At 39.4% G+C, this 26756-nt stretch overlaps 1 protein-coding gene across 16 annotated transcripts; it reads left to right on the forward strand.

The window, feature by feature from the left end:
- The first annotated feature begins 1316 nt into the window (after positions 1–1316).
- Positions 1317–25788, forward strand: LOC116603550 (early growth response protein 1-B). Of its 16 annotated transcripts, none has more exons than XR_004290668.2 (5): positions 1317–1461; positions 5428–5535; positions 5839–7077; positions 9147–9572; positions 14940–15125. XR_004290668.2 is itself a non-coding variant. In XM_032364911.2 (5 exons), exons 2-4 carry the CDS (start codon positions 5431–5433, stop codon positions 14808–14810), a joined length of 1641 nt encoding a protein of 546 aa, XP_032220802.1. In that variant the 5' UTR covers positions 1317–1461; positions 5428–5430; the 3' UTR covers positions 14811–14849; positions 15493–16248. The 16 variants fall into 16 exon arrangements, 15 of the variants coding, with proteins under 15 accessions (XP_032220802.1, XP_048580898.1, XP_032220807.1 ...); XM_032364911.2 differs by lacking the exons at positions 9147–9572; positions 14940–15125 and adding exons at positions 14514–14849; positions 15493–16248; XM_048724941.1 differs by lacking the exon at positions 14940–15125 and adding an exon at positions 8223–8383 and having other exon boundaries at positions 9147–9618.
- Positions 25789–26756: the final 968 nt, after the last annotated feature.

A 26756-nucleotide genomic window follows, 5' to 3' on the forward strand; every position in this document is an offset into this window, starting at 1 on the left:
GTCCTCTTACATACCTCTGATCATAATAACGAGTCAAACAATTCCTTTTTTATTTCTTTATAGAAAATAATCCCTTTTATCGCTAACAGTGCTGATTTAAAGCAGGAAACGGTGTCATGGTCTCAGTCTTTGGTGGGGCACGCGCAGTTTTAGTATATTATTTGGTTACAAATATCAGAAAAATGTGAATTGCTTTCTAATACGGCAATTTTAGGCCCCCCCGTTGAGCGCAACTGCTGTAGGGCTTCCAAGCGCGTACCTAAGATTTGCTAAGGGGGAGGGGGAGGGAATTGTGCCCAGCTATAGGTGTTATATGAAAATATGATCATTTTTGACGGTCTTTCAATGTCCAATAAGTTGCCGGTCGAAAGGGAATGCGCGCACCCTCCACGCGCTAAATGCAATTATGAAAATGGGGGTTAACAATCGCGTGAATCTCAAAGTCAGACAGCCCGTCATACTCTTGTCAAGAAGACAAATATCTCATTAAAAAATCTTAATTTAATACGGTAAGAGAGGTAGCTCTAAACGAATATTCCTAAATAAAACGTGTTCACGAAGGGGAGACCAAAACTTACAAAAAAACTCAGATTGTTGGGTGGGAGTGAAATTTGCCGAATTGATTTACCTTTACTCAGCCCCACCCCCTGTTTAAACAGTGAGCCGACAGCTTGTTTTGCAATACTATAAATTTATTTTATTTTATTTTATTCATACTGTATATAATTGCGTATATTTGCGATTATTTTTTGAAAGAGCGCCTGCTAAAGTTGTAGCATGTCGGATGTAAACAGCCCAAGGTGTGATGGCCATACGTAACCGAATCAAATTGATATTTGAACGCTGCTGCCTCATATTCGGCCATTAATCCCGATATTCACAAGTGCTTGAAAGACAGGATTTATTTGAAATATTTGAATGGCATGGAAGAATCCTGGGTAAACTTGATATAAGCCTGCGGTAGGCGGCTTGCCGGCTTTCACTGGGGCTAGTCGGAATTGTTTGGTTTTCGAATATTGGGAATCCTGTGGCGCACGCGGAATCCGAGGTGGGAGGGTGACCCTCCCAAAGATTCAATATTCGAAAACAAAACATTTCCGACTAACCCTAAATGAGAGCCCGCTGGCAGGATAAGCATGCGTAGGGAAGGATGGAAAACTTATTGCGGAAAAGTATTTTGTTAGGGACCAATGAAACACTTGTGAAACTCTAGCCTCTTCCAACCGCGTCCCCAGGGTCTTCTGGGTAATTTTCAATGTGACGTCTGGTTTAAAATTACCCAGAAGACCCTTTTCTGCAGGTCCCAGACCCAGACTCCATTATCTTGTCAGAGTAGCCTGGTTACCTAGTTTTTCTTGTCGCTCCTCGCCGCGGTCCTTTTACTTTTTTCGGGTCGATTTGTTTACCCCCCAAAAAACTATTTTAAAACAAGAAGAGCGCCCAACTGCATCCGCCTTTACGGTAAGGTAATAATGAAATAGCCATTAATGGTGTCGGTTAGTCTACATGGTTTTTTTTTTCTTGTGAAATTTGTGGCTGAAGTTGACTTTCGTGCAGTTTATCGTTAAGCTACCATCGACTCTAAGCGCTGGTATTACTCTGTACTTATATTAATTTTTGCTTTTTACTTACTTATATTGCGTTATTTTGCACAAGTACTTACACAATGAACTATCTGTTGGTAATCTTATTGCATTTTGGGTAACAAGTTTTCGACTAAAGTAGGTATATAGAAGGTATATAGAGCATATAGAAGAGATGTAGATATAGTTTACGCTTCATACGTTAATATATTCAAGCGTTTCTTTTTATCGATGGACATATATGCTTATGGAATATATTGCTCACAACACATTAATTAGATTTAACGCTAAGGAAAGGCTTTATATGTGTGCCAACAGGATAATATGCTGGTTGATTCACATTCAATACTCACTTATTTTAGATGCTTTTAGAGTTTGTAATCTGATATGCTTATTCACAAATCTCAGCTATTTGTAATTTGCATAACCACATGTGTATCACATGTGCTACCATTGTATGTGTTAACACATTGTGTGTGGTATGTGTGAGGGTTTTTTTTCTGTTTACAGTCTAATGTTTTTTTTTTTATATTTGTAAATATGAATTTATGTTTCATACAAAATTATAAATGGTATTCTTATTTTCAACTATTTAGTGCTTGCATCAAAATTGGTAGATACGAAGTTGCAGATCTAGTTCCATGGCCCAAATAATGGGCTTTTTTCAAGCATATATATATATATATATATATATATAAGTAAAACTACAGATACAGATAAGGGAGTTTTTTATTTGCTTTTTGAAACAATATTGAACAAAGAAATATCTTTTTTGAGAAACCAAACACATTTCAACCTGACTTGGGTTCTTATATAGGGTGGTTTAGCACAAAAAATGTCTGTTATGTTCAATTTGTAGTAGAAGCACCAAACTTGTCAAAACCTCAAGTTCATGAGTTCCTGACTCATAGAAGAATTAAAATCTAAAAAGATAAATTTGTATTAGTCACATCTAAAATATAAATGTATAATCAATTAAAGTATTTACCTACCTTAACTTGATAGCTACTGTAGCTATGTACTTTGGTATGGCTGAGAAAAGAAAAGTTATTTGTTTTAAGTTGTATTCCTCTCACAAAATACCGTAGTAACTTGGAATCAATTTAAAAACAACAACCGGTTTTGTTTGTTATAAGATTTGCTAAAATGTGACACTGTAAAAATCAAATTTGCAAACAACCAAATAGAAATGTGTAATTACAGCTAAATTTGTTGTTGTGGTGCCTCTGCTGATCAAAGACCCTTGTCTCGTTTGGGAGTAGTGCATACAGTAGCAGGCCCGTACCCAGGATTTTTCTTAGGGGGGGATTTCCAAAAACCGAAAAAGTGGATCTAACTTTTCTAGGGGGGGAGGGGGAGGGAGGGAAGGAGTTCTCTGATAAGAATCTAACCACCTCGGAAAGAACAAAAAGGGGTTTTTTATGCCTTTGCAGTGTCTCCATGGGACGTTTATTGTCGGATTTGGCTAAATATCAGAATGGTCTAGCTTATGATTTTTAGTTTTGTCTATAGAGAACCAAAAGTGGATCTTTGGCCGTTGTGGGGGTGGGGGGGGGGGTGCGTTCGCACCCCCTGCACCCCCCTGGGTACAGGCTTGAGTAGTCAATCAAACTTTAGGGCCGGGTGTATGTGAATGGCAAACTTCGATTGACTATGAAGTATTTCCAAATGCGACAACGATCTTGGATCAGATGAGTTTCTGCAAAAACTAAATTAGCTGTAAAATACAAAAACACACAAAATTAGTAAACAAAAACAATTTTAACCCTTTCACGCCAAAGTTTTTTTGACTGACGCACACAAAATGACATCAGGTCTTCAGTTTTTGTAGATTTTCTCTTTTTCCTTAGAATTTCATGGGCTGACATAGTAAGAACAAATATTGCCCACATAATTATTGATCGGAATAAAGTACTGGTTTTCCAAATATTGAATTGCAACAATTTTTATAAGCAGGCAAAGACAAACTTTTTCGAATTTAGCGCAATTTAACCGCATTCTCATCATTTGTTAGTTCCAGTTTATACATGTTTTCAGAGAAACTGCATCAAATTAACTTCAAAGATTCAGAGTTAACTCTTTAGGGAAGCATATCCAAATATTATACATAGCTATTTTTCAGGTTTAAGCGAGCTGGTTGTGATAGTCATGTCAGCACCGTTTTTACACAATACAGCATCAACATGGCGGCAATAAAAGCACGGCTTGCATGGTCATTTCATTTGTAAATTTTAGCGGCTTTATTTCATGGATTGAACAAAACTCAACTGTCCATTTTTGCTCATGATTGTCTAATTGATTGACCATTGGCCATAATCTGTGAATAAATCAAGTATAGCACAACAACACAAGGATTTGAGAACATCATCGAGCGGAACGAGTGGTGACTATTAACAAATTCAAGATGGTATTGGGAAGAATTTTCTGCATTGTTGTTCAGATGCGGCCAAAATAGGCTTGCAAGAAAGTATTATTTGCTGCTATTGGTTTTGCAATGTCCAACTGGACGAGAAACAAGTCTTTTTCACTCAAATATTTGCGAATTGTTGGCAATAGTCCGATGCCATGAGTACTTACAAAAATGCCGAGATGGTGGCTGAATTTATTCACCGCTAGTTCCTGCTTCGTTCGCTGTTGCTCTCAAACCACTCAGAATCTTTCTCTTCGTTTCCTTTTTGCCATTTAGAAGCGCCTCAAACAAGTTTGTTCGATTGACAAGAAATTCAATCAATTCAGAATGATGAAAATATAAAAAAAAAACAAGTCACTATTTGGATGATTCTTCAGTCCAATGAATGGAGTAGCTTCTTGTTCCTCAATGGCAGTACCGTTATGTACCAAAGTTGGTCTTTGGGTCGCAAAATACCAACATTTTTTTGCCAGAAATTAGCCCACGGCCATCGTTGTTTACCGATTGTGAATCTGTCTCTCCCAGGCCGTAAAACTCTTTTAAATCGCTATCAAAATCACTCAAAATATCATGAGTCCAGTCCATGATCTAAAGGCAAGGTCCGTGGTCGTGGATGGATTTCGAACGCGCGAAAAAGTTTTGACTTTGGATAAAAATTTCATGAAGAACGGTTCGTTGTACTGACTTGAGCTGTAAGAGAGAAACATGCAGAATTTCATGCTCTATCGATTCCACGTGTTAGGTTTCCATATAAGGCAGTCCTTTTGTCTTTTTGTCCAATGACAAAGAGGCATACAGCAAAATACGGAAAATTCCGTATCTAGGCACGAAAGGGTTAACAGCCTACCGATTTTTACAGCCTACCTTGCTGTACCTTCAATAGTATCCTTACACATAGGGAGTGCCCTACTGTAGGACGTAATGAATGCTGTGCAATTATATGTTTGCAAGCAAAGAGTGAGTTACAGTACAGAGATTTTATTCTTATTGACTGGATAAGAAAAGGTTTTTCAAATGAATCACATTCCAAAAGTGTTTGAATCAAATTCCAAAAGAGTCCGTGTGACTAAGAAATGTTTTGTTTGACTTTCGGGTAAAAAGAATTTGGTAAAGACTTGGTGAAAACTTTCTACATGTGGGGCAACGTATGTTCTAGTGATAATTTTTACAATTACGTAATAATTGGGGCAAGATGTATCATTGATTCAAGGAGTGGTCATTGTTTTTTTAGGCCATTCTGCTGTTTTTTTTTCTCTTGCTTGATTTTAAATTTGAAAAACCTGAGCTATATTTGGGGTTGATTTTTATCTTTGTATACATACACTGATACAAGACAATTTCTCTATCAAAGACAACTTAGTTGGTAAAAGTTTACACATCAACTAGTTTGTCGTCTATATTAAAGCTTCTGTATTCTCAATTTTCTATCCACAGATAATGGAGAATAATTGGCGAATGTTCAAGTGTAAATCTGGGGAAGTGTTATTTTACTACAACATGATCACTGGTGAACACAGATGGTCTAATGGAGCAAACATCCCAGTAAGTTCTTTTTATTCTCTTAAATAAGAATCTGCATGTTGATCATACTGTGCTCATTCTATTGCGACACATATATACAGTCAACTTTTGGTTTTGTGGACAGCCTACACACTTTAGTATCCACAATAGTGAGCAGGAGATATTTTAAAAATCAATTGGTGTTTGGGATTACATTTTTAGACTGTACAAGTAAAAAAGAAAAAAAATTCTGATACAGCATGTTTTTTGTTGTACTTTAGTGGATTGAAGTTGAATTCCCTAGAATTTGAATTCTGCCTAATATGCTATTCATTTACTTCCTAGCAATGTGAGCCTGACTTGGAAATAGGGAGTAGCTCAGTCATGACCCAGTTAAGAACAATCAGTACTCAGACAGAACCTGAATCCCCTGAAGACACACAAGAAGCAGGGAGTTCTACAGAATCAAGAAGCACAGGGACTGCAACAGATCAATTTGTCAAGAAAAGCACTATCATATCTCTACTTACGGATATCATGGTTGTGCTGAACAACAATGAGTATTATACTCCAGCAAAGGTATTTCATAAAGAACCCAAGATAGTCATAGAAAGAGAGCTTCAAACAAGGGAGGAGTCTACCAGTGAGGAGAATCATCAGCCTGTAGCAGTGCCTATGGAGCAGTCAGGAGCTTCTGCTTCACCAGCATTGTCAGTACAGTGTATAGAGACACAGCCAGAACATAGAGGCATCACAGAGGTATCTTCTAATGAACAACAAGGGAACAGTGTTACCCATAGTCCAGGCATCCAAGACCAAAATGTTCTGTTTGATCCACATTTTGATGGTATGGGCACTAGCTTAGACAGGTCCAACTCCTTTCAGACAGACATTGTTGTTGGTTCTAGAGAGAATGCAAGAGAAGAATCACTTAATGATACTACAAATTCTGCAGAAGGAACAAGTGCACAATTTCTTAAGTCACCTTTAGCTGTATTTGAGTACCATGATGAAGGTGCATACTCCAGGGTGACATTACCAAGTAAAAGGAGTGTTGATTTAAGTGAAGTGGTCACTGATAGAAATGACGCTATAGAGGCACGGCCTAGTATGCCAAAAGTGATATGTGCATGGTCAGAACATGATAATCTGCCTACAATGGTTGGGAGTGAGCAACTGCAAAGAGAAGGAACCATCAGTCAACAAACACCTGTTCAAGTAACACAAACACTAACATCGCAAGTACAGCAAAGGGCCACAAATAGTCAACAACAATCACAACCCACTACTCCATATATGGGACACCACCAATATTTTGCAGCACAGAAGCAGCAGCAACAACAACAGCAACAACAACAAATGCAGCAAAGATTATCAACTAGTCTTCAACATACAGCAGCAAGTACCCAGCGAATGTCATCTGGAAGCAAAGGATCATTGGCATTAAGCTCTCATACAACGCTACCATCCACTAGTCAGCAACCATCATCATCAACCAGCAAACAACATGCATCAACCAGTCATCAAAGAGCATCAACTAGTCACCAACAGGCGTCATCTAGTCAACAACAGGCATCATCTGTGGTAAGTTTTTCTATACTGTATTTATTGTTTAAAGCACATGTGACTGCCTTGCATGGCATTTTTTTTTCTTATCCTCAAAGCCCACATTCATTACATATACCTATTTATTTGTATAGGATCACTTTAAAATCTGATTCATTCCATCTGACAAAAGGCTCTGATACTATTGCTTTATTGTGAAATAAAGCTAGGGTAATTACAGTATGTTTCAAATTTATGAGAGTTAATACTTAATTCAACATTTGCTGCCATGCAAGCTGGATGCTGTAATTTGACCAACAATTAATGCTGAAGAAATGGTATGGTCAGGTATATGGTTTGATAAGTGCATCCATAATAAGGACATTTGCTCAATTGCACCAAATGTATCATTCAGTCCTTTTCTTGTGGGAGTATAGAAGGTTGTAATCTTTCTCATAATCAGGTATTGCTGTTTACTGATGGCACATTGGCTTATGATTAATCCGACTCAGTTCTTCTACTTGCCATAAAAACAACTTAAATAAAGATATGTAGATTTAGGTTAAGAAGCAGCTTTTCATTATATTACTGTCAAATCCGTTGTATCGCGACCCGTGTTTTCAAAACACAATTTGTTTTGGTTTTCTGTTCTGTCAGTAAAACCATTCTGAGCCAATCAGATTCTCGCTTTGTACACTTCCCTGGCTATCCTTTGGGCAAAAACCAGACAGTGTGGCACAGAAAGCCAGGCAACTGCACTAGGCAATAGATGGCAAGAATCTGATTGGCTTAGAATTATTTGACTGGCGTAACAGAAAATCCCAAAAGACAAAAACAAATCGATGTTTTGAAAACGGATTCGACAGTTAATGCTGATTGAGTACAGAAAAGCTGGATCTGTTGAAATGAATAATTGCAGAATAAGGGGCTGTTTCCCTTTACGCTACATACATCACATGATACTTCACACAAAGATAATGCCAACATATTCCCAACTATTCTTTTTATTGAATGTGAACAATTCACCACGTTTTATTCAAGCAAGAAATCGATTCTAATACCAGTCAGTCTAGAGAGCAAGAGTACTGCATAGCTCTGTTCTTGTTGCCCACGAGATAAATGAGCCAAACATGCAAGTTGCCACAAAGGACAGTGTCTTATGCTGTTTCACTTTCCCTTTATAGGACTCAGTAACTCGAGCAACTAGCTCTTCGAGAATACTTGATTTACACTGTCCTTTGTGTGGGCTGACATCCAAAACTTCAAAGGAACTAAGATATCACATAAACACGCATATAACTAAACGAGGTAGCTGCCCCATCTGCGGAAAGTGCTATAACTCAAGGTCAGGATTGCTTTTCCACCTCCGCAATCACACAGGAGATCTGCCTTACACATGTGAAACTTGTAACATTAGTTTTCCCAGCTCAAGCTACTTAAAAAGCCACTTAAAAACTCACCAAAATTGTTACAGTCAAGATGCAAGTGAAAAGAAAAAGCGAAAAAAGATCTGAGGACACAACAAAAATGCCTTTGTATCAAATCTTTTAGCAACCTCAAAGTGTTCTGATCGTGTGCGAAGCTTGACTTTGATATTACTGTACTGATCCCTGAAAACAACAATCTATCAGTACTAGAAAAGATATGCCTGGTCACTGCTTGAAGAGTCTTGATTGTATTCTGGTATTACCTACTGAGGGAGACAGACAAGAAATATGTCTAACACTGGTGGAGGGGAGAGGGTGGAGAGCTGACAGGGTTGTTGGCACTGAACCGGCCTAGCGATTGATTCATTGTTATTGATCACAAAGTGGAAGCCTTGGTTATCTAACAAGACCGTGATTGCCATATTCTACGAGGTGTGAATATGAAAAGACGATCTTCTATGGAGGCATCTATTTGTGATATTTTTGTATACTTGCCGTCACGGGCTCGCCGTTAACCGCACCTGTATATAGGCACAAAATAGAGTTTTCATGTTATACATATAGCGAAATAAATATTGTAATTTTGAACTCCTCTCAGATTGGTGTTGCTTACTTAATTAGAAAGCCAAGGGCCTTATATCAGAAAGACAGGACCTTATACTTTTACACTTTCCTTTATAGGACTCAGTGTCTCCGGGAACAAGCTTCTTAAAAATACTTGATTTACACTGTCCTTTATGTGGTGTGGCATCCGAAACCTCAAAGGAACTTCGATATCACATAAAGACGCATATAACGAAACGAAATTGCTGTCCAATCTGTGAAGCCTGCTATAAAACAGGGCCAGGATTGCTTTTCCACCTCCGCAAACACACAGGAGATCTGCCTTACACGTGCGAAACTTGTAACGTTTGCTTTTCAAGTTCAAGCTATTTAAAACGCCACTTAAATATTCACAGAAAAGAGATGCCATCATGAAAATAGTGGAAAGAATTCTGTACTCAACGAATACCCAGCTTAAGGAACCTTAAATGTCTTGATACCTTACATGGTCACTGATTATAGCATGGCAGTAGATGAATGGTGTCTGGCATTAGCCACACTGAGGTATAGAGACAAATATTTTTGTAATCGATGCAATCAAGATCTAAGTGAAAAGAAAAAGTGAAAAAAAAAAAGAACAGCAAATGCTTGGCTAAACACCTTATTAACAAACAAAATCGTATTATCAAGTCTTATAACGACCTCAAACTAAGTGTTTTAATACTTTAATAGTACTATACTGATTACTAACACTGGTTGCGGGCTGAAATAAGATTTGTTGGCAATGGACGCATCCTAGCAATCGATTTCTTTTTAACAAAAACATGAAGCCTCTTACAAGACCATTATTGCCATAGTGACCAGCTTATTCAAGAAGCCCTGTATGACGTGTAAATATGATTTAGGCATTCTGCTATGGGGGCATGTATTTGATATTATGATATTTTAAGATACTTGCCATCACGGAGTCGCCGTTTAAGCACAAAATAGTTTTTTTTTTACATTACACAGATTATACATTTTATATACATTTAAATTTTGTATAACTTTAAAAGGTTTTTCTCTGTATTGAGATTAAAGAATAAATAATGAATATTGAACTCATGTTCACTTAATTAGAAAGTGCAGTATGCATAATGCCACTAACTGCTGCAAAGGACAGGCTCTTATACTTTTTAACCTTCCTTTGTAGGCCTCAGTGTCTCCAGGGACAAGCTTCTTAAAAATACTAGATTTACGCTGTCCTTTGTGCGGTGTGGCATCCGAAACTTCAAAGGAACTTAGACGTCACTTAAACACACATATAACAAAACGAAATTGCTGTCCAATCTGTGGGTCCTGCTATAAGACTGGGACAGGATTGCTTTTCCATCTTCGCAAACACACAGGGGATCGACCTCACAAATGTGAAACTTGTAACATTAGTTTTTCTTGCTCAAGCCATTTGACACGACACTTTCTCAAAAAAAGATGCCATCAAGAACCAAGGGAAAAGAAAAAGTGAAAAGAAGTCTACACGCAACGAATACTTAGCTTAAGACGCCTTGAATTAATTCTTAATACTAAACACTGTCGCAGTATAAGTTGTGTTGATGCTGGATAAGGTTCTATGATCCTTCAAACCGCCTTACAAGTGATGTGCCAGTGCTGGAAAAGCGTGAGAAAAGGTGTACCCTAACTGGTAACAGGGTACATCCTGACTAGAGATGAATGTTGTCTGGTACAACTCACAGGTGGAAACTGCCTGGATATGTACAATAAATGATGGCTGGATAACATAATATGTGTTAGGACTGGAGGCTGCTTAGCAAGAGATTATTGTTGTCTTGGATAATTCTCACTGGTGAAAACTACCTGGATATGTGTCGTATATCTGGTGGCTGATGGACATGAGATGTTTTAGGACCAGAGGCTGCTTTACAAGAGATTAATGTTGTCTGGATTACTCACTAGGGGATGCAAAAAAGAGACATGTTCCTAAAGGTCAGGGACCTGGTATAAGATGTTTTGCCACTAAAGTCAGCCTAGCAATTGGTTCGTTGGTATTTATCACAGAGGACAGCGTTGGATGTCTGATAAGACACGTAGCATAAGAAACAAACTTGCCATCACTAAGTCACCGTTAGCTTTACCTGGACACACAGTAGATTTTTCACTTTATTCAGTTTACATTTATATATATATTAAATAAAAAATTGTGTTTTTACCTTGAAAATATGTTCTTTTTTGTTCCTGTAAGGTTGTTGTTGCTAACTTAATTGAAGAGTCCAGCATACATAATGCCATGAACTGCTGCAAAGGACAGTGTCTTATACTTTTTCACTTTCCTTTATAGGACTCAGTGTCTCCGGGAACAAGCTTCTTAATAATACTAGATTTACACTGTCCTTTATGTGGTCTGGCATCTCAAACTTCAAAGGAACTTAGATATCACATAAAAACGCATATAACGAAACAAGGTTGCTGCCCAATCTGTGAAAAGTGTTATAAGACTGCGGCAGGATTGCTTATCCACCTCCGCAATCACACAGGAGATCTGCCTTACACATGTGAAATTTGTAACATTAGTTTTTCCAGCTCAAGCTATTTAAAACGTCACATAAAAGCTCACGAAAATGATACCACCAAGGTTTAAGTAAAAATAAAAGCACACAATGAATTTCGTGATGCAAACCTTGTAGCCACTCAGTAAGTGCACGTTAATGCTGGGAAAGTTCCGACATTGAAGAAGAATGTACAGAAATATAAATTCTTTTATCAGCCTTACAAGTGATAAGCCAGTATTTGCAAAAACATGTACCTTTACTGGTGACTGAGTACCGCCTGGCGAAAGATGTCCAGTATTTCTCATTGGTCAAGACTGCCTGGAAATGTATATAATATATGGTGGTGGTGTGACACGAGATTTCATGGGACGAATGAAGTCTAGTTTACTCATATTTACTCATTGGTCAAGACTGCCTGGAAATGTAAATAATATATGGTGGTGGTGTGACACGAGATTTCATGGGACGAATGAAGTCTAGTTTACTCATATTAGAGATAAGAAGTACGTTCAACTAGCGGAGGGCTGTCATAAGATGTGCAAGCTCAGCTGATGATTCGTTTTATTCATCGCAACGGGGAAACCCTGGGTATCTAACAAGACACTTAATGCCATAAGGATCAGCCTATTAAGTAAAGAAACATTAAATGAGATGTAAATCCCGCTATTGAGCCATCCATTTGAAATTATGATAATTCAAGATACAGGCAAAAAGGTGTTTTTTTTTCACTTTATACGTTGTTGTACAAAATAAAATCCGTTCAACTGTAAACATGTTATCTTGAAGGTATAAAATTATGAATGCCATTTTGAAATCACAAACATTACGTTAACAACTGCTGCAAAGGACAGCGTCTTAAACTGTTTCACCTTCCTTTATAGGGGTATGTGTCTCAAGTGGCAAGCGTCTTAAAAATACTATATTTACGCTGTCCTTTGTGTTGTCTGGCATTCCAAACTTCATAGGGACTACATCATATAAACACGCATATAACAAAACAAAATTGCTGTCCAATCTGTGGAAGCTGCTATAAGACTGTGGCAGGGTTGCTTTTCCACCTCCGCAATCACACGTGAGATCTGCCTTACACATGTGAAACTTGTTTTAATTGTTCAAGCCATTTGACGCGACACTTAAAAACTCACAAAACAAAATGGCATCAAGATCCAAGTGAAAAGATGCCTACATGTAACGAACGCTCAGATTAAAACGTCTTGAATGAATGTCTTCATACAATAAGTTTTGTGTTGATTCTAGATAAGGTCTGGCATGTCAGGAAACATCATGATCATTCAAACAGCATAACACTGGGTGTGCCAGTATAATCAATGTCTTTATTCCAAATATTGCTATCCCATAGTAAGTGGTGTGTTGTTGCTGGATGAGGTCCGACATGGGAGGAAATGGTAGATGCCTTTTAAAAGCCTGACAAGTGATGCGCCTGTACTTGAATATGGCTTTATTTGTCACTGAGTACAGACTGACAGAAGATAAATGTCGTCTGGTATTACTTAGTGGGGCAAGGAAAAAAATGGTCTTCAACTGGTGGTGCCCTTACAGGAGATGTGTTGGCACTCGGGAAAGATTAGCGACTGATTCGTTGTTACTTGTCACAGGGGGAAAACCTTGGATCTTTAACAAGACCCTCATTGCCATAGAGAATTCAAGAAACATTTTATATACATATTTATGTCAAATAAAATCCGTTCTATTGTAAACATGTTATCTGGAAGGTGATAAATGATAATGTCACTCGTGCTAGGGATATTGCAATCTTAACTAGCAAGCTCGTCACACATAACGCCACCAACTGCTGCAAAGGACAGTGTCTTATACTGTTTCACTTTCCTTTGTAGGACTCAGTGTCTCCAGGGACAAGCTTCTTAAAAATACTAGATTTACGCTGTCCTTTGTGTGGTCTGACATCCCAAACTTCAAAGGAACTTAGACGTCACCTAAATACGCATATAACAAAACAAAATTGCTGCCCAATCTGTGAAAAGTGTTATAAGACTGCGGCAGGATTGCTTTTCCACCTTCGCAACCACACAGGAGATCGGCCTTACTCATGTGAAACTTGTAATATTAGTTTTTCTTGCTCAAGCCATTTGACACAACACTTCCACACAAAGAGATGCCATAAGGATCAAAGTAAAAAGAAAAAGTGAAAAGAAGTCTACACGCAACAAAAGAAGCCTTGGATTAATGTCTTGATACCAAATAGTGTAGCAATATAAGTTGTGTTGATGCTGGATAAGGACAAGTGATGTGCCAGTGCTGGAAAAGCGTGAGAAAAGGTGTACCCTAACTGGTAACAGGGTACATCCTGACTAGAGATGAATGTTGTCTGGTACAACTCACAGGTGGAAACTGCCTGGATATGTACAGTAAATGATGGCTGGATAACATAATATGTGTTAGCACTGGAGGCTGCTTAGCGAGAGATTATTGTTGTCTTGGATAATTCTCACTGGTGAAAACTGCCTGGATATGTGTCGTATATCTGGTGGCTTAGGGACATTAGATGTTTAAGGACCGGAGGCTGCTTTGCAAGAGATGAATGTTGTCTGGATTACTCACTAGGGGATGCAAAAAAGAGACATGTTCTTAAAGTATAGGGACCTGGTATAAGATGTTTTGCCACTAAATTCAGCCTAGCAATTGGTTCGTTGGTATTTATCACAGAGGACAGCGTTGGGTGTCTAATAAGACTTGTAGCATAAGAACAAAACTTGCCACCACTGAGTAACCGTTAGCTTTACCTGGACACACAGTAGATTGTTCACTTTATTCAGATTATATATATATCTGTTAGATGAAATTTGGTGGCGACGAGTGAATAAGCATTTTTGAACTCCTGTTAGGTTGTTTTTGCTAACTTAATTCGAATGGCCTCGCATGCAATGCTACCAACTGCTGCAAAGGACAGTGTCTTATAGTCTTTACCCTTTCTTTATAGGAGTCAGTGTCTCAAGGGACAAGCTTCTTAAAAATACTAGATTTACGCTGTCCTTTGTGTGGTGTGGCATCCGAAACCTCAAAGGAACTTAGACTTCACATACAGACGCATATTACGAAACGAAATTGCTGTCCAATCTGTGGAAGCTGTTATAAGACTTGGACAGGATTGCTTTTACACCTTCGCAAACACACAGGGGATCTGCCTTACACGTGTGAAACTTGTGACATTAGTTTTTCCAGCTCAAGCTATTTAAAACGCCACTTAAATATTCACAGAAAAGAGATGCCATCATGAAAAAAGTGGAAAGAATTCTGTACTCAACGAATACCCAGCGTAAGGAACCTTAAATGTCTTGATACCTTACATGGTCACTGATTATAGCATGGCAGTAGATGAATGGTGTCTGGCATTAGCCACACTGAGGTGGAGAGACAAGAAATATGTTCTTCAATTGATGGTACCCCGACATGTGATGTGTTGGCACTTGAGGAAGCCTAGTGATTGCTTCGTCGATACGCATCGCAACGGAGAACGGAGCCTTATGAAAGAAACCTTGCATGATATGTTTAATGAGCCATTCATTAGAAATTATGTATTTCAGATATTTGCCTTAAGAGAAAAGTCATTGACGGGTCCAACATTTTTCAAAGGGTTGTTCAATTTATGAATTATATGCGGTCCTGCAAGCCCTCCATTGTCTGCTCCTAAGGACAAGCCTCATTTTTGTATTTAACCCACGGATTCACCCCTTTATCTATCCATTACTGAATAGATCTTATTTACATTATTCAGATGTGTATATCAAGTAAAGTTGGTCAGTTGTTTATTATTGTTATCTTGGAGGTGTTAAATGATTAATACCCAGTTTGAAATCCAGTAAGGTTTTGTTGTTACCTTGATAAGTAAGCCAACCACACATTATACCACTAACTGCTGCAAAGGACAGGCTCTTACACTTTTTAACCTTCCTTTATAGGACTCAGGGTCTCCAGGAAGAAGCCTCTTACAAATACTTGATTTACATTGTCCTTTGTGTGGTCTGGCATTCGAAACTTCAAAGGGACTGAGACTTCACCTTAATACACATGTAACGAAAACAAATTGCTGTCCAATCTGTGAAACCTGCTATAAGACTGGGACAGGATTGCTTTTTCACCTCCGCAAACACGCAGGGGATCTGCCTTACACGTGTGAGAATTGTAACATTAGTTTTAGTAACTCGAGCAACTTTAAATACCACAAGAACAGATGCATTAAGAAATGACATTCAATGTTGAAGTAAAAGAAAAAAAAAGGTCAATGAATGCTTCGTTTCACTTTCTTTGGCCTGTGTCGACATTAACCTCACAAAAGGCAAACTGGGTAATGCCTTGCAAGAATCTGCTGGAACCTTAGCCTCGGACTTTATCACTGGAAGAGCCTGACAAGGAATTGTTGTGTTCTGTTAGAACCTCTGTTGGCCTGACATGGGATCTGCTGCCAACCTGACAAAAAAAAAATGCAATTTTCACACGGCATGGTTAACAGGGATGTATTGACAAAGAGAGAATCTCAGGAGTGCATAATTGACTGAATTAGGCGTCCTGCCATGGAGACAATAATCATACATAGGGTAGTTATGTATGCCTTACCATCACTTTATCATCATTACAGTAGTTCCTGAATAGGCAAAATGTTAGTTAAGTTGGCTTTATACATATGTTATGTTTAATAAAATTAAGTCAACTTTAAAGTGTCTTTCTCTTTGGACTTTAAGCGAGGCCTATCCTGTTTGGCAACTTGAATGTTATTGGTAACTCAAACTTCCGAAAACGCTGATGCTTGACTACGGCGGATCTCAGCAAAATTTGTAAACCAATCTTCAACGTTTTTATTTTAGGGTAAACAAAGCTTGGAAGAAAAGAGCCGTAGAAAGCTCGGCCTGGTTTGCTCTGTGTGTGGAGTAAGATGGGATACCGCCGGTGAACTGACAAACCACCTTTTCAAGGATCACAAACAAACTGATAATAGTTGTCCTGTTTGCCAGAAGCCTTACTCGACCAAGCAAGGTTTGCTATTACATCTGAGGAATCATAGCGGAGAGAGGCCATACTCGTGCAACATTTGTCTGAAGACGTACGCGCACCCTAGCGTTTGGGCAGTTCACTTGCGTAAACACTCCCAGGAAGCGAAAAAGCCCGTGGAATATTTTGCACTCTGCGAGTGACGGTGTAGTTACGATGTTTGTTGAGCAATAGTCGCCAGAAATTGGATGTTACTTAACGGGAAGACGATTTCTTTCCCTCTTGCTTATTTAACATGTATATGTAAGGAAACGAAGAAGATCTAGACGCAGTGTATTTTTGTGATTCTGCCAGGTGATGGTGTTGGATGCTATATCAATCTACAATGGTGATCGGCGACAGTTTGACCATTAATCTGGTGCTGTCTGGTGAAACCAGATCATTTCCCCGATGAATTTTCTTATAATTTTTCCCCATTATTCAGTGATATTTTGTACTACTGGGTTAAGACGTAGTGTATATACAGGTTACGTGGTCTCTGATCTACGTGTTTTTTTTTTTTAAACAAAACTAAACCATCATCAGAATCATCAGATTCAGTCTTTGATGAGGGTGCATAACTTTAATAGAAACGAGAGAAAGTATTATATTGATTGCAGATAAATATGTGAATTAAATATATTTTCATTGACTATGAGTAAATGAAAGCTGAGCCTTGATGGCGCATTTGGCACAAAGTTGTTGTAAAGTGCCTGATTTCTTTTACCACTGGTTCCTGGTTTGATTCCCGGTTCTGACCTGAGTTGATTACTGTTTTTTTGCGTGGGCTTTTCTTGGGTTCTCCTTGTTTCCGCCATTAACAAAAACCAGCATATTCATCAGAAAAAGCTGTGTCCCGTGGTCAGACATAATTGTGTGTCTTTGGCGCCGAGTGAACCACGTTGTATTCTTTTTATTTAGCATTCCAGCTGAAAGGAGGGTGTTTAGCTTCCTTTAGCTTTACTTTAAGTAACAATACTAGGCAAGACTTGACCGTCTTCTCTTGACAAAACGTGGAAATGCATTTTCATTCCAGGCAGGGAGGAAAGAGGATGGTGTGCACAAGGCCCGACTGAAGTTCTCAACGCCTTCCAAGCTGATGTGCTCGTTGTGTGGTTTACAATGCGCCAATTCTACCGACATGACGCGGCACCTTCTAGATCATTCCAACCACTCTCGCCAGTGCCCCTTGTGCGGCAGGCAGTACAGCACTGGCCAGGGGCTAGTCTACCATTTGCGGACCCATACGGGTGAGCGTCCGTATAAATGTCCACACTGTCCCTACGCTTCCAATCAGCCGAGCGTCCAGAAGTCGCATATTAGGAAGAACCATCTCTTGAAAACTGTGTAATGGAAGATTTCCAAGTTCAAGGACTATCTGCATAACGAATGGGTTCGAAATACATAACCGAGAACAATCTAACGAGTGCATAGCAGAATTGAAAAAAAATAATGACATCTGTTCTGCAAAAAGGCGGATTTCGAAAACATATCTTCAATGCCAGGCGCTTTTAAGGAAACTTGATATTGCATTCGGTTTTCGAGAACGATCTTTTGGAAGTACATTGCAGGGGTATTAACTGATGTATAGCAGAGGGATAGACTACCTTATAGGTGTGCTGTATGTTATGTTAATATCGTAATGATGATCGTCTAGTAGACGTGCTGTGAAACTAATTCATGTTGCCATATCAGGCGGATGTACCTAGTTTTTCCAATCACTAGATCAACGATGAAATATTAGATAATCGGATATCATGAACTCCTATGTTCAGTATTCAGAGTATATGGCCTCTTCCTTGATTTTCATATGTGATGATGTAGATATAATGATTGGTTCTCGATGAGAAATATTTATTACATAACCATTAACTGCAGCAGATTTCGTATTGTATTTAACGAGTGCCGCTTATTACGTGATAACAAGAGAATCTGGCTCATCTCTCCCTTCAGTTATAATAAAACATAGCAACAGATTAATCTCGAAAGTTGTCGTTTATTTTTTTCCTATCGGAAGCGAGGTGGTTGCTTTAATTATTTTTTTCTTTCGCATCTTTTAAACGTAAAATCGTTTTTGGTGAATTTACCAGTCTCGTCATAATATCCAAATTGTCTACTGATAGATTATGGAATTGAAAGAAGAGAAGTGACATAAGTTGTTCTAAAGTGGGGCCGAGCAATGTAAGGCGCTCAACACAATACTTGAAGAGAAAGCCACTTTTCTAGTAAGCAAGTATGACAAATTGAAGCGGTGGCCGGCCAATAGTCAGCCCGGAATGATTATAATTGGTGGTGACTTGTTCAGTGCATTGCTTGATGATATCGACTTGGAAGCTTTGAAAAAAAAAAAAAAAAGACTTCGATTGCTGTTTTAACCGCTGTGAACCAGGACAGAGAGAACAAAATGTGACCGAATGCTGATCAAAGAAAAGCTTGTGATAGATAATAATACAGCTCTAATGCTGCAACAACTTTGTCAGTTAAAGCTTTTTGGTGTCTCTGTGTGTTGCTGAAATGATAGATTCACGGTACCTTCAGTGCAGCCGTGTGGTGGAGAACCCCCGAAGACGCGGCGGACTTATACCAAGAGGCGTCAGGCTATACCCAAAGTGCCAAAGGATTTCCCACTGCCAAACACCCTAAGACGCGACGAACTTACTGCGAGAAGGTGTCAGGCCACCCTGACGACAGAGGTTTTTCCATTGCCAAATGTCCGAAGGCGCGACATACTTACTCCGAAAAAGTGTCAGGCTACCATGAGTGCCAGAGGTTTTCTAACTGCCAAACACCCGAAGGCGCGACGGACTAATGCCGAGTTGCTGGTGGACGCTTTAATTATAGCCTCTGTTTTACTTTACTTGATGAAACATACGCAAGCAGTTCTTACTTTTCTTTTATAACTCTATAAAATCACAAACAGCAAAGACTTCTGGAATTGATAGCACACATGAACAGTTGACCTGTTCAAAATATTCATCCTTTTACCTTATTTGCTTTAGTAGTAATAAGGATGTCAATCCCAGATTCCACAACAATCTTGCCGAGTAACGCCTATAATGTGACTACAATTCCAGCATTTTTATTTCAGAGACAAAGTCTGGTCTGTTGTGTATGTGGCCTTATATACGACAACGCAGGAGAGATGACAACCCATCTTTATAAGGACCACAGAAACATTGACAAAAGTTGTCCCGTTTGCGGAAAGCCTTATTCCACTGTCCGTGGATTACAACTGCACCTTAGAAGCCATACCGGTGAGAGGCCGTACTCATGCAGCTTGTGCGAGAAGACTTTCGCGCACCCTAGTGTTCGTGCAGCGCATATGCGTGCGCACGCCAAGAAAATTTCTAAAGCCTCGGCAAAAACGATTTAAGATGTGTTTTGAACAATGAAAAGCTTTGCCATGAAGGAACCCACACGAGGGAATTGTTTATCAAGGAAGATGGACCTTAAGGGATCAATTAAAATACAACATTTGATTACATCAGGTGATCGAACAAAGAACGAGCGATCATGTCAAGGGAACGAACTTGAGAAAAATGGACTGCGTCGTGGAATCATTAGAATCTATCGCATCACGCGGTCATTGATCAAGCCCAAGATCAACATAAGAACGATGAATCATGCTGAATCATTTTGAGAAACAATGGATTGTGTTGAGGATAGTTTTAAGAATATAATTTTTTGGAAGATAAATATTTTACGTCAAGAGATCCATCTCAAATAGCCATGAATTGCACCAGGGAAGTAACCACAAGGCATTACGCGAGGGAATGATTCCAAGAAAGTAAAACAAAGACATCTAGGAAACAAATAACTATTTATAGGGGTGTTATTAGAACACTTTCAATATGTGGGGACAAAAAAATATGATAAGTATCATTCCTATTTGTCTTTGTTTTAAGTTAGAGAAAATTATTTATTAAGAGACCATAAACATCTTGACCACACATCAGAGCCTATTACGTTAACTGTAAGTTTGATAACAACAGGTCTCGTTAATCGTTGATCAAAAATAACAGAAAGGAATAAGTCCAGACAGTACCATAGAAAACGAAGACCTGGTATTGAACTTGATAGTCAAGGTCCCAAGTTATCACACCTTTGATGTTAATCCAATAGCCATACATTCTACGTTGAGGGCATCTCCTATTACGGCACCCAGCTGTTATGGGATACCCTGCTATTATTATCACCTAGGAGGTACATTTTTATGGGAGCTAGTTGTAGAGGGGGTATCACTTTATAAAGACTTTTACGTAAAGGCTGGTATATGATATTTCTTTTTCTATTTAGAATAAGTACCATAAAACATCAAGCACTCCGACGAATGCTGTGGCAGTTGAGTGTCCTACATGCGGAGTATCAATGACAAGATCAAGTTTACCCCGCCATTTGAAAACTGTACATCAAGCAAAGAGTCACAAGTGTAGAATCTGCGGGAAATACTTCTCGCGAAGTGATCACTTGAATCGTCACATGAAGAGCCATTCGAGGCGCATCTCCTGCGACGTTTGTGGAATGGAATTTATTAGTTTTCGCTCTCTAAAACGCCACCTCTCCGAAACCCATCACAGCAAGAAACTTTAGTAAAAACCTCACACACCTTTCAACCAAACGATTCTTTGATAGTATTTTCCCTCACGCTTTCCTCGACAGGTCTCAGGTCTAGTAGTCAGATGCTAGCCGCTTGATTTTAAAATGCTATAACGTTTCACGTCTACACCTACCATCATTACCACCTACCATCTAAACAGGCACCATTATCCATTAGTAGCACAGGCTGATAATGCTTAGTCTAATGCCAATAATGCGTTTGAGCTCAGACTTTTAGAAAATACGTCATGAGCCATTTTTATTTTTAAGAAATATTTGTATTAGTTTTATTATTTTAATGGTTATTTTGGGCTTCAGCAGTGTGTAGATTATTGTTCTCAAGCCCCGATTCAAACACCTTGTAATTTACCAGAGTTTGAGCGGCATCGTTAGAAGAACTTCCCATACTATGTAAAAGAGTTATCCATTGCAAATAGTAGAGTTATATAACTTTTATCGTGTATGTCATGATATCAGATATTAGTCAAGTCATATCAGTAGGCTATCATCAATCCTGTATTCTGATTGGTTGACCAAATAGTAGCTAAAAGTGCCGGAATTGGGAGCTAAAGAATGGTAAATGAACTGACTGGCAACGTTTTGGCTGTACAAATTGACCTACTACTGTGATATCAAACATTCCTCTCGCCCTTAACGGCTGTCGACTAAGAGCTTATTCTCGAGGAATAATTGATTATTATTGGGATTGAGCTTTTCCTAGAATATTTTGCGTGAGTTGAAAGGTGTTTTGCATTCTGGGATTGTGTATCTCTTTTGCCTTGAGTTTCTCTATGCTTTGTATTTTTTTTCGTATTTAAGCTGAGTATCCCCCCCTGGAAAAGGCGTCGATTGTTCTCATGAAAACAATATTGATTACAAATAAAATTATCTATTCATAGCAAGGTGGTCTTGTTGTTTTATTCTATTAACATCTAATCCTATTTGGACTAACTTCCAGTTGTCGTAACCCTGGGCGCTCGACATTGAGCAATCTGCCATTCGCTTCCAGGAAAGCACATTACTCCTGTTTTTATGGACACTCACGAATTGTAGATAAACAGAACTTTCCTTCGTATGCTTAGCAGCTACGCTTAGTGCCTGTGACAGCGTTTTCTCCTATGTGATATTAACTATCAGCTATGTGTGTAATTATTGGAGGTGACGGTTGTGGGGGTATTGCTGTAAAAAGACGTTTACGTAAAGGCTGGTGTATGATTTTTCTTTTTCTATTTAGAATAAGTACCGTAAATCATCAAGAACTCGAATGGCGACGAATACTGTTGTGGTGGAGTGTCCTAAATGCGGAGTGTCAATTATCAGACCCAATCTATCCCGCCATTTGAAGACTGTACACCAAGCAAAGAGTCACAAATGTAAAATCTGCGGGAAATACTTCTCACGAAGTGATAACTTGAATTATCACATGAAGAACCATTAGAAGATAATCACCTGCAACGTTTGGAACGGAATGGAAATTTGTCTTCTAAAATACTTCAACTAAGACGCTAATCACGAAACTCCCGAGGTTTTGGAGAAAAAGAAAGTTAACTGAAATAAAAACCTGTCACGCCTTTTAACCAACCGTTTCTGTGATATTAGATGTCTTCACGATTCTCCACAGCTCTCAACTCTGCCTCATCAGCGGCTAGCTGATTATAAGATGCCATCACCCCATCTACACCGCACTATTACGATCTGTTTTATTATAGAAGTTTCATCACAGGCGCGTTGTCATGCGGAGTGGCTGTACAGGCCAAGATATCCTATGGAAAAGGATAATACTAATGTCAATCCTGAAATAAGGAGTTATCGTGTCTGTTATGGATTGAATATATAAACTGCGTCCGTTTTTGCGCTCGCCCCCAGAAACCACGCGGCTTAGAATACAAGATGGCGCCCGATCATCGAATGGAGAGGGTTTTCCGCGATAATGACACCGAGTACCGCCTGCAAGCAGGCTAAGGGGGATATGGTGATGTTAATCACACATGATTTAAGCCTGTTGACTTACAACAGCTTCAAACTACATTAGAATATAATAACTCTTATTCATTTAGCGTTATTTACGCTGAGTAGAGTCCGTGATCAAAGCCTGAAATTATCAAAGATATTGGAAAATTGTACGTAGAGATATAATATCACCGGGAGTAGTCAGATATCAGACATTAGTCAAATCATGCTAGTTTGCTATCATCAATACTACATTCTGATTGGTAAAAAATGGAAAATGACCTGATCGGTTTTGACAATACATTTTGATCTACTACTGGGATGTAAAACATTCCTCTCGCCCTCAACGGTTATTGGCTAAGGGCCCATTCTCGAGGAATAATAATTTCATTCGGTTAGAAATTCTTTGGGAGTTGAAAAGTGTTTCTGGGGTGTATAATACTGAGAAAGTGTATTTTGTTTTCCCATAGTTATGGTTTTCCTTGAGCGTTTCTATACTTGATAGTTTTTTTGGGGCTCTGCCACACCCCCTGTTATGTTATAACTGAGTATTCCCCCCTTTGGAAGGGTGTTTTTGTTTCGAGAGAACAATATTTGAGTACGAGATATAGTGACTTATTCGACTCAGACTTTTTCTTTTTCTATTTAGAATAAGTACCATAAAAGATCGAAGAGCACTTCGACGAATACTGTGGCGGCGACGTGTCCTACGTGCGGAGTGTCGATCACCAGCCGAAACCTATCCCGCCATTTGAAGACTGTACACCAAGCAAAGAGTCACAAGTGTAAAATTTGCGGGAAATACTTCTCACGAAGTGATCATATGAAATATCACATGAAGAACCATTAGACGATCATCGCCTACGTCTTTGGAGAGTAATTTGGTCGCTTTCTGATCTCCGAGACGAAATACGGCACTTCCACGTTTTCTGTTTCGCAGAAGAAAAAAACTAAGCAGTAACTTGGCATATCTTTCAACCAAACGTTTCCAAACAAATGATAGTATAGTTGCTTTCACGATTCCGACAGCTTTCAACTCTGCCTCTTCAGCGGCTAGCCCGATTCCAAGATGCCATCATCTTCACATCTACACTACTCCTACCACCATTAGGACCTTACATCTAAAGTGGCACCATTATCCATTAGTAGCACCGGCTGATAATACTAATTGTAATGCCTATAATGTTGTCACTCAATGCGTTTGAGCTTATATTTCTAGAAGATACGTCATGAACTATTTTGATGTTGAAGAAATATTTGAATTAGTTTTATGACATCATTGGACTCACTCTGGCTACACCAGTGTTATAGATTATTGTTCTCTGCCACCTGCCGCCATTCAAAAAACATTTAATTTGCCAGAATGTGAGCTGCATCGTTACGAGTTTACATTACAATGTTATAGAGTTATCCATTGTAAATATATTGTGTTATATATGTTTTATCTTATTATGCGAAGAGGGGGGGGGGGGTATCACTTTATACTTTATAAAGACGTTTACGTAAAGGCTGGTGTATATGATATTTCCTTTTCTATTTAGAATAAGTACCATAAAACATGGAAGAGCACTCCGACGAATGCTGCGGCGGTGGTGAAGTGTCCTACATGCGGAGTGTCAATTACTAAAGGGAATCTACCCCGCCATTTGAGGACTGTACACGGAGCAAAGAGTTACAAGTGTAAAATCTGCGGGAAATACTTCTCACGAAGTGATCACATGAAATATCACATGAAGAACCATTAGACGATCATCGCCTGCGACGTTCTGTGGAATGGAATTTTGTATCGTCTAAAACACAACCACTCCGAAGCTAACCAAGGCACTAAAAACTTATCTTCCCACCAAAAGCTTCCGTGATATTATGTTCCTTTTATACGTTCCGCCAAAGCTCCCTACGCCTCAACATCAGCTGCTAGCCGCCACCACCTTAACCACCATCACCCAGGCACGTACCCAGGATTGGCTGAAGGGGGGTGCGCAGTCATAGGTATCATATGGAGAAAGCATAGGATGTGAAGGTTGCTTAATAAGAAATGACCCATTTTTGAGCCGCCAAGGGGGGGGGGGGGGGGAGGAGGTGTTGCGTGCGCACTCTGCACACCCCGCTGTGTACGCGCCTGTCACCATCTACGTCACCACCATCATCTACATCTCCGTTAACACCTTGCCTGCTAGCACTTCTTAAGACGATGTACTGTATATCGTGTTCTCGATATCTTGTTCTTCTACAGTACTGTTTTTCTACAGTATCAAGCAATTGTTCTATATATGTAACAATTGCCCAGGGACGGCGTAGGGCAGGGGGGGGGGTGGGGGGGGAGGGCTTGCCTTTCTCCACCTTCACGACTCTCATTAGCCTTGTTTGATTTAAGGCATCGACACCAAGAATAAGATCCGGCACCATTCCCTATATAAATATTTTTATTATTATTATATATTAAATTACCATTCCATATCGATGGCTAGTGTTTTAGATCTGCCAGATTTTATGAGCTAAATCGTAAAAAGGACTCCCCTAATAATTTCATAGAGTTGTCCATATTGAAAATGTCGTGTCATGTTAGTTGTATCGTGTATGTTATAATATCAATAGAAACAGAGGTTATATTTGGATGTTTATCATACATGATTTGAGCCTGTTGACTTACAACAGCTTTAAATACAATCAGATTGCTATTGGCAGGGATGTAGCAGGCCTCGAAATATTGGGGGGGGGGGGGGTTCAATACAGAAACTTTAAGAAAATATTAGGGGGGCAAAGCCACGCCCCTACTAGCCATTTCCTTATATTTTTTTAAAATATTGGGGGACACGTGTACACCAGTGCTCCACCCCCTGCTACGGCCCTGATGGGTCTCGAATCCATTATTTAGCTTTAAGGTGCTCGCACACTAGGGGACATTTTCAGCTACATGATCCCGGAACATGTAGCCGTTTTAAAATCACATTCCGTACATAAAACGCGTCAGAGAGCGGGAATCTATAGCGGGGACATAAAGCGGGGACAAAATCACAACATGTACACACAGAATAAACTGCGCCATAAGCATGTTCCTGGGACATCTATCCATTTTACTCACACACTAAGGAGCCTTTTATAGGCTTATGTGCCTGGGACATGCCGTAGGGACAAAAGCACAGCCAACACAGACAGCTAAGTACAGCAGCGGGAACACTTCCCAGGGACGTGTAGCGGCAGTCAATTCCTGCATCGTTCACATAAGGGGGGCTGTGGCAGGCGCCTGTATCGGAGGCACGCTGCATGTGCAACAGCGAATTGTGTACAGACATTCGCAACGGAAACCAATACATGTCCCGGAGACATGAAGCCGCACTCAAATCATTTTCCGTACATACAAGTCGAGATAAAGCCGGCGCTTAAAAATGGGGCTTGCAGCGAGGACAAAACGTATTTACGCACACACATTCGCAAAGGGACGTCTTAATTGTCCCAGGGGCAAGAGGCCGCAAGGTGTAGCATTGTTTGAGTTCCTTGTGCAATACGGATTTCCACCAAGTTTTCCCACTGCAACATGTCCCGTCAAAGTTCATTTGGTTGAACTTTATGGGGCATGATGCAGCAGTGAATGTCGTGAAAGGCGCGACGTTTTTTTGATGAACAGCTCGGAAGCGTGCTCCCGCAGCATGAA

This window comes from Nematostella vectensis, chromosome 3 (assembly GCF_932526225.1).
Source record: "Nematostella vectensis chromosome 3, jaNemVect1.1, whole genome shotgun sequence".
Lineage (NCBI taxonomy): Eukaryota > Metazoa > Cnidaria > Anthozoa > Actiniaria > Edwardsiidae > Nematostella > Nematostella vectensis.

What these genes read in the sequence shown, in the direction of transcription:
- LOC116603550 (XM_048724940.1), top strand. Translation starts at nt 5,431, where the DNA reads ATGGAGAATAATTGGCGAATGTTCAAGTGTAAATCTGGGGAAGTGTTA. An exon ending in CTAATGGAGCAAACATCCCA is followed by an intron (nt 5,536 to 5,838) that starts GTAAGTTCTTTT and finishes TTTACTTCCTAG; the next exon opens with CAATGTGAGCCTGACTTGGA. An exon ending in AACAACAGGCATCATCTGTG is followed by an intron (nt 7,078 to 8,222) that starts GTAAGTTTTTCT and finishes TTCCCTTTATAG; the next exon opens with GACTCAGTAACTCGAGCAAC.